Raw genomic sequence first — 14,997 nt, forward strand, 5'->3', positions numbered from 1 at the left:
CGAATCTTCTGTTGACTCAAGTACAGCTACAAACTCTTTTTAGAAACCACAATTGCGATCGCTTTCTCGTTTTACTAATGTTAGTAAATTTTCCTTGCAATAGGAGTTTTCCTACATGATTTTGTTATCTTTCAACACGTTCACTGCTGGCCAATTTTGCAACGCACGTAATCATAGTAACATAATTATCTACAGTCTATTTAAGACGCAACAAGTTGGCAAATATTTCAGTAACTCGAGTCAACCGCTCGACGTGGTATCGCAGGCCCATCAAAACTACAGCTTTCGTACCGAGAATCATCCAACTTGCAAAACCATCGACCAAAAGACGAAATGCGGTTCTTCCAGGATATTCTGTTTGCCCATTCCCTACCGAGAAGTATCCACTCAGATGATCACGAATGAACTGATTACCCCGACTGCCGAGCATTATAATTCAAACGCGAAGCAACCCATCCATCGAATCTCGCGTATTCGCGCCCGATCCTCGCCGCGCCTGTGCAAACAGACGCCGAGGAAAATATTTGCACAGGATAACGCGGGCCCCTCATTATCGGGATGGCTTGGTCCGCCGCGTTCGACCTGGTTTGGCCCCAGGTGCGCGAACAGCAACGATCGAGAACGCGGCCAAGTTAGATAGAGGGACGAGGAAAGGATCGAAGTGGTGGAAACGAGAGGTGGGAAAGAAATGGAGGATAAGGGGAGTGTAAAGAAAAGAAAAAAGTAAGAGGGAGATTGATTCGACATGCATAAATTAGAGAGGATGAGCCTTTATTTCGTGCGCGAGGCTCACGGGTTCGGGATTGGGTTTGGAATTGGGATCCACGAGAGGAGTATAAATTGATGACTGTAGGCAAAAGGCAGGGGTTTATAATAATTAATCTTCGTGCATGTATGTATATAAAGATGCCCCTCTCTACTTCTCACCCTTCTCCAAGCTTCCTTCATCCTTCCTCTCGATCCTACGTCTCTTCGTTCGTGTTCGAGGCATCTGCGTGCATCCGGCGTCGTGTATCTTTTTTTCATTATTTTCTTTTTTCATCTTTAGCACTCCGAGGAATCTAAATGGAGCCGAGATTTGGATATCAACCGCTTGATCTGTCTGATCTTTCGTGAATTTTTTGTTGATTATTACGATCCACGCTTTTTATTCGTATAAATAGATTCAAAATTCGGTTTCTTGAATGTTCAGTTTCTTGTATCGTTCCAATCGTTGATTCGTATTGGAAACTTTTTTATGTTACTTCGATCCATGCTATCTCGTCTTTAAATTCTCGACATTTAAATTCTTTTTCAATCCTCCGTTCTTTTTATGTGTTTTCGATTCTGTGTCTCTCCTTTCGCATCTTGGCAACACAGCCGTACGCATCCAGCGTCGTGTTCCGTTTTCTTTGAACGCCGATCTAAATGCATCGAAAATTCTGTTCACTTCGTCCTCTTCGATATCAAGCAATTTTTATCCATCTGCCCTTTATCCATGCTTGCGAAAAATTCACTGGTTGATTAAATCGCGACCTAGCCGGAAAACCGAGCGTCGTCTCCACCGGAAACGAAGTAATCTCGCTGACAAATATCCAACTAGTTGGTCGAGCTTACGCGCATGCAAACCTTCTAAGAGGCGATTAGATATCGCGACGCGACAAACGATAAATTATCGCTTCGTGCGTGTGTTGCGAGAAGGTGGCCTCGCGTCCTGGTGGCCATTGCCAGATTGAGGAATCATCAGCGAGTCTTAACGCATCGCGATTATAGTTAATTGATAAATTCGACGGACCAGCGGCGATTAATCGCCGCAAGACCGTCGCTCGTTTCTAACAGTTTATTGCACGGCGAATTCATCGGCGGGAGATCTTCCAGGAAATCCACGGAGAATCGCCTTGTCGAGACTTCTCGCGGATTAACCGTGCTTCTCGGCTACCGTCTAGGTACTCCATCAAATGTTTCTGAACGTACTGGAGACACGCGGAAATGTTCGAACGAAAGGTATTCGCATGGATGGTGGAAAATGTAGACGCTTGCGATGTCGAAGAAAAGGTACTTTAACGTTGAACTATGCCGGACGAAGAAAACGATCGTGTGTGTTTGTAATCGAGGTTCGAACCTTTTGCACGATAATTTATCAGCTAATGGCGTTAATGAATTAAGGCTAATGACAGGCTTCTGTTGTTGCATAGTTTTTATAATCGACGTCAAATAGCACGATCAGTTGTCTTCTATAGGAGCTCATTTTATTACGAAACATTATTAATATGGGTAATTTGTACAATTCGTATTTTACTCGATCATCAAGCGGACCAATCTTCTCATAATAACACAACGAGCAAGTCTATCGAAAACTCTGACGATTCGAATATCTAACGAAAGATTACATGGTTTATCGTTGATACGGATGAGCTATCGAACGTAACATTTACGTGAAAAGCTCATAAAACAAATTCAAACTTCGTTCTATATTTCGTTTATCCGAAAGACTTACTTTCTATGTATAAAAAGTTCTATATTACCAACGAGCGAAATTTTTAAAAAGAAACAAACTTTTGGATTTACAGACGACGAAGCCGCGGAGAGGAGGACACGAGCGGTGTAGACGAGAATTCTCAGCAACAGCAATCGGGCTACGTGGCCGGGCAGCGTGACACAGAGGAAGAGGAAGAGCTGGGGGCGGAAGAGGCGGCAGCGCAGGCGGCGCAGTCCCTGCAGAGCGGCGCCGAGGGCGCCGATCCAGAAGTACACAAGAGGGTTGCTGCCGTGCAGGTGCAGGTGCAGGGTATGGAGGGCGACTGGCGGACCTACTGCGAGCATCCGCTCTCGGTAGCGACCGCGGCGATGCTCAATCTCCAACAGCAGCACCAAGTGTCGGCCGTCGCGAGCCACGGCGATGATCCAGCAGCTTCGTACGTCTACGAGTACTACAAGATCCCCGAGAAGAGCACCGCGGACGTCAAACTACCACCCACTCATGAACTCTGGTCCACGTGAGTTTGATTTTATTGCTCGTAAATTTGCATTTAATTCTCTGCAACTGTAATTTTTTATAGCAACGAGAAAAGAGCGTAACTGATTACTTAACATCTCGTGTGACACGCATATTGTCGGTGAAAAATGTGCAATCTCTATGTATGTCCATGAAGAATACATAATAAGAATAAGGAAAATGAGTTTTCGTGACTCAGAATTCTATTTGCTTAGAAAATTTCGTAAAGAGAAATTTTTAAGATAAAGAAAGTTACTATGTTGATATATTAATTTTGAATTAATAATACGAACAGCAGGAGATTTAATATAAGTACAGCTAGGAAAATTCAATTCTGTTTCGTTTTCATAATTGTATTTATAATCGAGGCGTTAAGAGATTAGCTTGAGATCTGGTGAACAGCAGTGCTACAAATAAATCATTCGATGCTAATATAATCGTGTACCGATGAAATACGATATCTCGCCAGGCACATAACGTTATAGAGGGTTAAATAGCTTTTGTCTGAGTGATAAACTGGCAGGGTGAGGAAAATACTTGTTGCCTCGCTGGCAATCTGAGCTCGAAAGATCTAATATCTCGATACGAGTAAGATGTATTGAATTGAATGCCTGATTAACGACGCTACGAACCAATCTACCCAACTTCATTTTCTGGAAATGTCTTAATTCCAGTACCGGAATATACGAATAACGTTCAATTTTTTTACAGATTACATCTTAATAAAGTCGATAAGATTAAAAGACACGTATACGTAATATCGTTGTTTGTTTAGAAATAAATTTTTAGATTCTAAGAATCGATTCTGATTGTGAGAAATCTTCATCGTTGCGAAATTAAAGATTCAAAGAAGGATTTAAATATTTCCTACGTAAACTTCTCGCTCGCGTCATTCTTCTGAACCGACTGATTTTATAATGAAAAACATGCATTATAACTTTAAATAACCAAGTTCTCAACCATCTCCTACATATTCACAATCCACAGTAGATCATTCGAGCCACACCCAGCCTGTCGAAGAACAAAAATTTCCAAGGCTCCGATCGAATAATTAATTTTTCAAGAACACGAATCTTAAGGCCGCGAACGAAAGAAACCTATTTTCCTGTTTGCAGCCGCGCCTTTACAATCTCTTATAATTGTACCGAAAACGCCAGCTGCTTGCACTGTTCATTGCAAAAAGCAATTACCGAACGTAAGATTCTCTCCCTTTTTCAAATGAGAAAAAATACCGAAACGCATTCGCTCCGGGACAGCAACGGCCATTGGAACTATACATTATCGCGCGATTGCATTGCTAATGCGGAATGACGTGTTGTGCCTCGCCGTTGAACCCATGGCATATTAGTATCTGCGTCTTAAGCCGTGCACAAAGATAAAAATCACCGCTTTCCACAGTTATCCCGCAACGCCTTCCCCGTGATTCACGTGCGTGGAAACATTGCATACAGGGTGTCTGTCGATAACTGCGAAAGTTCGATCAATGCGAATTCAAATAATCGAAGCTTCGTATTATTGAAAAAATCCTCCTTCGTTGTTTCCACACGTGGAATATCGCCATTAGATAGCAGATCTTCATGCGGACTTATATTTTCTACGAATACAATTACAGAAATGAAACTGAAGATGATATTTATTTTATCTAGTAAAAACCATAACTGATATTCTACTTTGAAATTCGTAGATATCTACGTATTATGTACATTTGTTCATCTTTGCACATTTATATCTCACGCAAGTTCATGAATACCTGCAGGTCAATAACGATGTATATATATATATATATATATATGCAAAATTATGTAAGGCATTAAAAGTACAACGCTTGTTATAATATTTAATAGATAAAGCAACTTTCTACCTACGTTCCATTCTTTTCGATTACATTTATATAAATACGAACTTACATAATATCCGCAGCTCGATTTATCAGATTCTGTACGGAAAGCAACAGGAAAGATCTTCTTCGCGTACTGCTAATTATACGGCAACGTAGTATAATAACAGATATCTGAGTGGTTATTGATAGACACCCTGTATATGCGCGCGATTGCCAGCAATTGAATAACGTATTATAGAAATCTCCATAGCATCGTCATCTTCAGCCTTCTACCTCGTGTTTCTTTCAACTACAGTCGCATGTAGGAAAGAAAAGACGTCGCCGGTGGTCGAGTAAACTTTGACGAATCTATTTTTTGCTTTGCTTAAGACGCGTTTTTGTGAATTATTCCGCGACCTCTTCGTCGCGATGCTTTTTACCGAGCGCCAGATGACCGACGTTGATCGAAATGTCTCTTGAGAATGGATGTCCGTGTGCCCCAGCGATTAAATCGACGAACTCGATTTTTGCCGCGCTGCTTTTTCCCAGCGTCGTTTGTCATCATTTTTGGAGTTCTCTTACCGGGAGAGTACCGCGATGTAAAGTCTGTCTTATATTTCGGATGGGCACTGCGATTCGCCTTGCGAAGATGATCGTAGAATCATTCGCTTGATTATTGGTATCGTTCGTTTTCGAAAAACTATACAACTCCTGTTGTAGTACTTCTGTATTTTTATAACGACATTGAATTGTTTAGCATGTTTAGGGAATATCAGCATAGATAATTTTATTCCGTGCTACGTATCGTCACAGACCATGCGAGTTTTGAATGAAATATTGCATCGTAATATAAATCTATTCCGTTCTTATATCTGTTACAACATACATACGAAGAACGCATCATACGTACAAACTGGATGACTTTATGTTACAACCTAATGATTTCTTGCATTCTGTCATCATACACTTGATTAATTATTAGCAGTTCGAGTAAAGATATTCCTAACTGTCGTAAGAGGAAAATCTACGTTATTGTCTACGAGGTACATGAGTCATTTATTCTGTATATTATAATTGAAAAATAATGTTGATATTTATTAACCACGCGTATTATAATGAAAACTCAGTTAAACTGAATATTTTATCGTAAACGTATCTCATTGAAATTTGTAACACGTTTAAAATTAATAAGAGTCCCGTAACACACGAGCAACCTAACGACCAATGCGTTACATAGAAATTGGTTAATGCGCTCGCTAATACCTCTTTAATACAAATCTTTCGTAAAAATTTGAATATTCTTAGACATCCAGCGTATGTAAAAAAAAAAGAAAAAAACAAAGAAAAGAAAGTATCGGTGAAAGCATAAACGTTGTTCGGACACGTTGGTAGATCGTGTAAAGCGCGGGTCAAAGGGTTGGTGGTTCCATAAACGCGTGCGTGACGACTAGTTGCATCGGAAGAGAACTCGATTAGCGTAGATCGCCAGATAGCCGGCGTGTAAACGTCGTTGAAAACACTTTCAACGCGGCACGACGCTTTATTAACATCCACGTTTCCCCGTATCTCGATTAATAGTCTCGCGTGCATAATTGAATGCTTGCGGGTAGCATAATTTATCGCGACCACGGACTATGTGGAACAATCGTACATGCTTCGGACACGCTCGAGAATTCTCTTCGTGAAAATGTAAATTCGTCATGAATCAAGAAGGAACCTTCTTTTCTTTCTTCTTCTTCTTTTCACTGGTTCAGGGGATTTCGTTATTCTTTATCTTTATTCTTTCATTCTTTCCTTGCTCCTTCTTCGATGTTGAGAATCGAGATTAATGACAGACGACGATGTGCCTGTCGACGTGCCGCCAGATAGATTTTCTCCATAAGAGAAATAGATTTATTGTGAAGGTTTATTGCGCTATTACGCGAAATTTATTGCGCCTGGACACGATATTCGTCGGTGTGCTTGAAAACTGAAAGCTTGCAGGAAGTTAGACGCTAGACAATTTCTCCCGGTTCTTTAGCGCTAATGCTACTCGAAGATACTTAAAAAATATTCTTTCAAAGAGTGAAATTTACGAAGCTGATTGTGTATTTTTGTAAAATTGTATATAAATTTAATCACGACGTCTTTATTCTGTTTTCGACTCTTGTATCGATTATAGAAATCGATGGAATTTACGCGGAAATTTTCCTACGTGTTTTTGTGCGGAATCAAATTTGCGAAGCTGATCGTCGATCTTCGTGGAATTAAATTTACGAAGCTGTTCGTGTATCTTTATTCTTCGGGATAATTATTCTATTTTTTTCCATTTCTCGGTAACGATTAAAATTAATGTTTGCATAGCGATGTTCGTTTCTAGAGGTTTTCGCGCGGCACTAAATTTACGAAGTCGATTTTGTATTTATATGGAGTTAAATTTAGCTACTATATGTAGCTATAGCAAATAAAATAAAGCTAAACGTGTGTATTTGTTTCACAAAATTATTGTTCCTCTTCTTCGATTCTTATTAATGGTAGAAATCTTCTTCTTCTAAAGATCTCCGCGATATCACCAAGACACATAAAGAACAAGGAGTCTAGGAAAAAAAGAAATTCTGCATAAAAGACCAATTTCGTTGCCAGGTAAAAACTGCCAGGTCGAACGTTAAATTTATCAAGCCTAATCGATCAATAAATTTTATTTCTGTTCCCATCTCTCGTGTAAACATAGTTACGCCGATGAACAGCTAAAGTAACACGTCTAATTCATTACTGAAAACATTCCTGACTTCAATGTACCGTTTACCTCACGGATTAGAAGAATATTTAAAGTTTCCAACGCTTAAAACATCTTCGTTAATTATTGCCTCTGCTTCTTCACGATAGAAAAATACACCAACCAAGTCAAACGATCACAATTACGAGCCATAAACTTGCACAAACGTTAAGAAATTCGTCAAAATCAGTCCGTAAAACCTCGTAATCCGGAGCAGGAAACAAATTGTAGAAGCGACGAAATGAATAATCAACGGGTGCACGATAAAGAGAGAAGAAGGAAAAGTTGAGCAATCGCTAGCGAATTGATAACGCGTTTTTCACTGTCCACTGGTAATTACGTTCAGCCAGAGAGTGGAGTTTGGCGAACAGTGGCAAACAGTGGAAGATCGGCACGAGGCGTCGCTCGAGCAGAACGATCTTCTTGCATCGATCACAATGCCGAACTGCATCGCACGCTCCCGAATCAAACGTAACCGCACTCTGTTTAATCACAGTTTAAAATCGCGGATTCACCCGGTGGAACGCCACGAAATCGACCTCCGTGACGACCCAGCCACTCGCCATAAATCTCCAAGCGTTCTCCCCGACACAAAAGCCAACAGACAACCGCTGTACTGTTTACAGTATACCATACTTGACGATGGAATCTTAAAATCTTTTCAGTTTCTTTAAAGTCCTGGTTGGCTTTGAAAATCTTCAGAGCTCTTGTAGGTTCTGAAAGCCCGACAAGTATCGAATATATTACGAACGCAGGCAATATATTCCATGTAAAATATTAACAAAAGTCAATAAATTTTAATCGGTTAGCGTAATTCACCTGCGTTATTCGCTTTATGGGTTGTAGTAAACCTCGTTATCGGCTTGAACAAGACGTAGAAAATGAAGCGAATGGTCCGCGAAGCCCCACCTGTACACGTAAACAAATCGCCAATTCGAATTTCATAATCGATACACCGCTATATCAAAGGGTAAATCAACGAACCGTGGCAAGAAAAGTTCGCAGCCTATATTTATATCGACGCCTTCCAACGAGGCCTTCCGGTCCATTTGCTCGGTTTGCAAACTCTCATGCTGTTCTCTCGTCCCGTGAGAGAGCGTCTGGTTGAATTCGTGACACGGGGCTCCCTCCTCTCTTTATTTTGGGTCTGTCTGGTAGCAGCCAGCCGATCGAGAGCGCCCCTATCCCCGTGGAATCGAGAAACGGCTAAGAGTAAACCCCTCTCTCCTTCCTTTTCCTTCGTTCGTCTCGGTATATATATATATATGTATGTGTATATACATACCCTTGCCAACTTTTGATTTATATCGGCCGCTTAGCATATTTTGTAATTTACTGTTGAGAATCCTTAACGTACGGATCGAACGAAGAGGGGAGCGCTGGCCAAGGGCGACGAATGCAACGAGACGAGACGCGAGCAAAGAGAAACGAGAGCAAAGAGACGGGAGAAGGCTACAGTGGCATCGAGATCAGAGCAGAGAGTCGTTCCGTGTTACCACCCCGTGGGGAGATGCCGCCCTAATCTTCCCTCGCATCTTCGCCAGGTTCTTCTCTCTTCGTCTGTTCAGCTGGCCGCGTCCTCGTCCCACCGATTCTATCTGCTCCGCTATCTCCACAACCAGCCTCCATCGCGTCGTTTCTATCTCTTTCACCCGATGGCTCCCGCGGGGACCGCGTCCCGATACCATCTCGACAATTTGTACGCCGGTGGATCGTTAAAACTGCACGGGAAAGGGAGGACGCGCGAGAGCCACGGTAACGGCGGCCTAATCCAATTTCATTGTGTCGCGAGTTTGTCGAGGGATTTCTTCTTCATGGGAGACGCTACCAGAGTCGTTTCCTCTTCGATGAGCTTCGTAATACCGCGTCGGTTTCGGTTTGAAGTAGTTTTTTTCTGTGATTCTTCTTCTGGGAGATGGCACGAGGTTGCAAGACACTGACGTTTGAACGATCGTCTGGTTGTTGGTTTTAGCGATGGAATTATTGTTACCGATTCGGAACTTGTCACTTTGCAATTTAACTAAACAAAGTAGCTTGTAAATTTACGAAGGCTACAGATAGTATTTGGACACCGTCGCATTTATCACGGCAGTTACGTTCTGAACAATCGAGTCTGATCGTATTCATGTTAAGTTTCGTTGCTCTCGAGCGATTACAAAAATTGGATACCGCGAAAATGAAAGAAAAACATTTCGACGTGTGCAAATTCTATTTCGTAGCCACTGTACTTTGCACGTGCACTTCAGTCGTGAGTAGCTACGATTAACACGGTACGACGAAAATAAATAGATATACGTAACTATGACTATGAACGTGACACAAATCACAGACGATTAAAATACGAAGAACAATTGTACGAGAATAAATTTCGATATAAAATTCTGCGATACCTTCTGGAAGCAAAGTTCCACGAAAAGCGAGATTCTCACACTTTGAAAAGCTCGAGAAACGGCGTCTTTTCGCCGCGACTAAGAATGTCAGGAAAGTTCCGAGTTAAAAAGCCTCGCTGAATTGCGGAGGAACTTGGACAAGAAATTCGAAGAAAAACGAAAGATCCTTATAAGAAATTCAATTAATCGCAATCGACAACGACTTTCTCCCGGCAAATCGATGAAAATTCCGGCGACAGCCGGATGATTTGTCTTACGGTAGCGAAAGAATCCTGTCCAGGCGTTTTTCTCCGTGTGTCTTCGCGATGATGTACGATTTTAACGGTGTGGCATTTGTACTCGCGAACGAAATACCTCTGCTCGCAGGCTTTGACAACGGTATATGCTTAACCCAGACCTTGCGCTCGTGGTTCGAGCGTATATCCTGACTATTAGCGAGCGATACCTAACCCCCGAGAAAATCATCCTCCAATATCATTCCCTCCAATAACCATGGATAAGTCTAATAGCTTCTACAATGGTCTCTTTGCTGTAGAACATCTTAAAATTTAAATTATCTGCCTTTAATCTACGAAGTGCAAAATCATGGAAGAAGTACTATTTTGCTCGCGGTCGTTCAAAGTTCTTTCGCGAGGCTTCTAAGGTTGTTTAGGGAGATTGAATTTTGAAATTTGTGTTACGGCGAGCCTGAGAACGATAGGAGGAAGGTGTTGAGTTGTTTCATTTGTACGTAATAATTCTCTCTTTATTAGCGATCAGAGTTCGATTTCGCCATCTTTCTACTGGCTATAGCGATTTGATCTTTGAATAACGACTTCGTTTTCAGCTATTGACGCGCACGGTGTGCCGATTTCAATCGTCTTACTTATCCTTCGATTTTAATTGACACTATCGCGCTTCGAAATTTGCGAGTTTCTGTAAAAAGAAAGAAAACAAGAAAAGGAGCGCAACGATGACTAGCGTAATCGATCAAGTACTATTATCAAGAATAAACATCTTATAACGCTCGCGCGATTTCAAAGATTTCTTCTCGGCATTTCAAAATTCTTTCTCCAAAATTGAACTGCAGCAAGTTTCTTATTTTTACATTCGCGTCAATATTAGATTCCAGCGACACGGAATCTTATTCGTTTTCTTTCCCCGCCGCCTGTGCCGCAACTTTTCTTCTTCCCGAAGAGTTTCTTAATCCCTGGCTTTAACGTCAACCGAACGAAAGGAGAGTTACGTTCATAAATGACCATAATTACGCTCGGTCCTCGCGGATCTTCTCTCGGCGGTATCTTCGAGAAAACCACGATAAATTCACGCATTCTATGGGCCTCCTTAGGCCTGTGCAAAGTTTGTAAAGCATCCCATGACGGTGCTAACGACAGTCGAGAGTTCTGTATATACTTGCGCAATCCCTAAGACGCGGCTTTAAAGTACATTTGAATCCAGTGAACGTATGGATTTTGTATTAATCGAACATTTCCCTAAGTTCGAACCAAGGATACATGCCACGATACTCGAGAATAAATCTATGGAAATTACGTCGGAAATTATCGCTGTCCCGATCTATGATTCTGTAAATTTCTCAAGGAAGTTTTCTGAAAGATCGCAAACACGTGAAACGGTCGATCTCGATGCAAGTTCGTGGCTTAAAAGATTTCTTTTTTCTTTTTTTGTTTTCTTTGGTACGAGTTAGACGCGATAGAAGAATGACGAAATTTACGCTAGAGACAAGACTCGATTTCAGTGAAACAATAAATTTTCCAGGTTGATACGACGACGATCGAGACTAGGAATTGGCGTGGCTGAAATGTGAAAGTCAGCCACGGTACATTTTCGTACGAGCAGCGTGATAACACTGCGGAATTTACGACGTTAAAGACATCGACGCAGCTGCACGACGCGAGCCGTAGTATTTTATACACGAGTTTCTGCGAGTTTTATTTTCGTCGCGCTGATCTCTTGCGCGAGGAATGTTCTTCTATTAAACTTTAGAATCGAGTAAAAAAAGAAGGCAGGAAAGTGTGAGAAAGTAGATGGGAGATTCATCGCTGTTTATTTCATCCGGCCGGTTATTTCAATTTAAAGGAAGGATATAACTTGGACACGGCTTTATTCTTTATGAATGGTTGGAAATTGAATGTCGATTTAACAGCAAAGAACGAATTTCATTGAGAAGAATTCATTTATTTGCTATTCAACGTTTTCTTTCGCTCCTCTGGCAGTACATTAGCGTTCAAAGAATTGTAATAAATTAGCATTATATTTATAACATATTTATAACTCTAATAATATAATATAATATATTTAATATTAAAGAATGCTATTTTTCCATTTATGTTCTTGCAATTTGAAGTTTCACAAAAATATAGATTTGCACAGAAGTGCCTAATCTGACTGTTAATAACAACGATGATCGTTCGAGCGTCGAGAAAATCCTCGATGAAGATGGAAATATGGTGACATTAAGTTGGTTGCGGGAGAGAATAGAAAGAAGGAAGAAAATAAGAAAAAGGGGAAAATAGAAACGGAGAGGAATAGAAACAGAAGGCAAGCGTAAAGAAGAGTACAATTATTGCGAGATGAAGTACAAGAAAAAAGAAAGATAAATAGACAATGTATGGCGGAAGGAACGAAGAAATTAACGAATAAACAAAAGAAATGTGATAAAGAGAATGTTTATATAAAGATAAAATATTTAAAGACGAAGAGAAGAGGTAACCAAAGAATCGATATATTTTTATACCATTCTAGTTATTTCGTTCAGTTAAACTTTACTTTTGTTTTATTTTCAATTTCCAGACCGCAGGCCAAAATAAATACAATGGAATACGAAAAAAATACAACCACGAAACTCATGTATTTTTACGAGTTATGATAGAGGCATAATACATCTATATTTATTCTTATGGAAAGTAAAAGTGTCGAATAATTGGATAGACACACGAACGTCTATCTTCGTCTGGCGTGGTATCGCGCGAGGATACGCACAGACGGAGGCACGAAGCGCGTTGCCCTTAACGACGCAAAATTATTATTATCCCTGACGCGGGACGGTGCCATTAAGCGGCGGGAAAGATTTTGCCAGACGACAAAAGCTCGGCTCGCGATCCTGGTGAGCTTCTCGCGAGATAATGTCGAGTAGGGAGGGCTGTTGCGCTCGAGTCGGGTCACTTATGGCGCGCCACGGGGTTGCAACGTCGGCGTACGGTTTCACAGCAAGCCGCCGCCGTAAAGCCGGTCCAGGAACATCACCGTTTTAATCTAAACGCCCCTAGCCGTGAGTGACAACCGCGATACGCGACACTCGAACGACGAAGCTAAGGAAACCAGCAAATACTCCCTTGTATTCTTCGACGATCGAAATTTCCCGAGATTATTCGCTCGTCCCTCAAATAACGCAGTTCCCCTAGTCATCGAGCATCCAATACTTCAGCAAACAAATTGCTTATTCCTTTCTATTTATCTACTATAAGAAGGCAGCATAAATAACTGCAAATTCTAAGGTAAATGTAAAAAATAATAAATTTTGAAAAAAGAATTAAAAAGGATAGAGTTAAGTTTCGAGTGATTCAGCCAGTGATGTTGAGTGGAGATTCAAAAAGGAAGATTGAACTCAATTTTGTGAGGATCGAAGGGTAGAATTTCAGCTTAATCGGATTATTATAGGAAAGTAGCGTAACCGACGGAGTTATTCGTCCCATAAATAGCATAATTCTTCTAATCTCTGTTCAAATTTTCTCCAAGTCAAACTAGCATTTTACTTTAGCGACAAACAATTAATTTATCGAAACTTTCATTCGATTTGCCTGGCAACGTTCACCCAAGATTCATCTGACGTAACTGATCGTACAACACGAAATGCACCGTGAAGAGTTTCTTTCAGTTACGTTACGCAATTAACGATGGAAAGTTCATATTTCCAAGGATTAGCGTCTGAAGTATCGGCGTCGATATTGTTGCTCGCGTTCGGCGACACTACTTAATCGTTTCCCGCAATCCGGCCGGGTGTCGTTGAGTTTTTGTCGGTTCTTTCTCCTCGACACGCGATAGCGTATCATTACATCTCCGACTTACATAGTAACAAGGGATGCATTACGCGTTGTGAAATGGAATTCGAACCGATCGCTCGCTCGCTCGCGGTGGATTTCATTTCGCTGTGCTTGCGTTTCCTGTCATTGGCGATAATAACGTTGTATCCGTTCGAATTGATCAATCCTCCATCACTTTCCAGAACCTGTTCCCACTCTTTCGTTTCTCTTTTTCCTTCTATTTTTTTGCTCTTCAAATTCAACAATCGAACAGAGCGAGGATAACATGATTGATAGAAATTCATTTCTCCTTTTATCATTCGATGCAAACGCGATACTCGAGCAAGTTTCTTGCCCGAGAATCATAAAATTGCAGTTATTCCGAGTTATCGTCGACTATATTTACCTGGTAATTTATGAATTAAAGTTGAAGCGATAACGTTTCATTAAAGAACTTCCTGAAAAGCATTTTCATTAAACGATATTATTCTTATTAATTTGTTCACGTACTAGACTGTTCCTTAAATTCCAAAAGAAAATTTCGTTCGTTTAAACGCGGAATTAAAAATCACAACGTTAACTTAATGTTCGAATAAAAAATGTAAAGGCGCGATTACAATCGTGTACAATGTCCTGCAAATAAATGTAAGGAGATAAAAAAATCTACAAATTTACAAAATATGTAGAATCCATTCCCTCTACGTTCCTTTATTACCTAATTAGAAATATTTCGCCACTTAACCGGCCTTTAAAATGTGCATCACGAGCGCGTTAAAACGAGACCTGTTTTATTATCCCGCGACCGTGTGAAAGAAGTCGAATCACAGCCGCGTTATAAAAAGCCATTAAAAGGTCGACTTTTGACAAAGACGGGCGGCGAGCATTCGCAATGACCGACCGCGGTGTCGCTTTTTATTACACTGGCTGGTTATCATTGGCCGAGGATCTTGTAGAAAACGAATCCTTTCGTACACAATTCTTGCGTATCCACGTACATAGAACGTAGCTTCTATTTTCAGTAGCGCATGAATCATCCATCC

The 14,997-nt window shown here is 40.9% G+C and overlaps 1 protein-coding gene across 4 annotated transcripts in view; it reads left to right on the forward strand.

Annotated features, from left to right (window-relative positions):
- Positions 1–14,997, forward strand: part of LOC132912584 (protein grainyhead) — a 162,374-nt gene that overhangs the window by 109,325 nt on the left and 38,052 nt on the right. For all 4 annotated transcript variants that reach the window (XM_060970105.1, XM_060970106.1, XM_060970108.1 and 1 more), the window contains exon 4: positions 2,550–2,975. In XM_060970105.1, coding sequence (XP_060826088.1) covers positions 2,550–2,975 — 426 coding nt within the window. The remainder of the gene's footprint in view (positions 1–2,549; positions 2,976–14,997) is intronic.

This window comes from Bombus pascuorum, chromosome 12 (genome assembly GCF_905332965.1).
Source record: "Bombus pascuorum chromosome 12, iyBomPasc1.1, whole genome shotgun sequence".
Taxonomy (NCBI): domain Eukaryota; kingdom Metazoa; phylum Arthropoda; class Insecta; order Hymenoptera; family Apidae; genus Bombus; species Bombus pascuorum.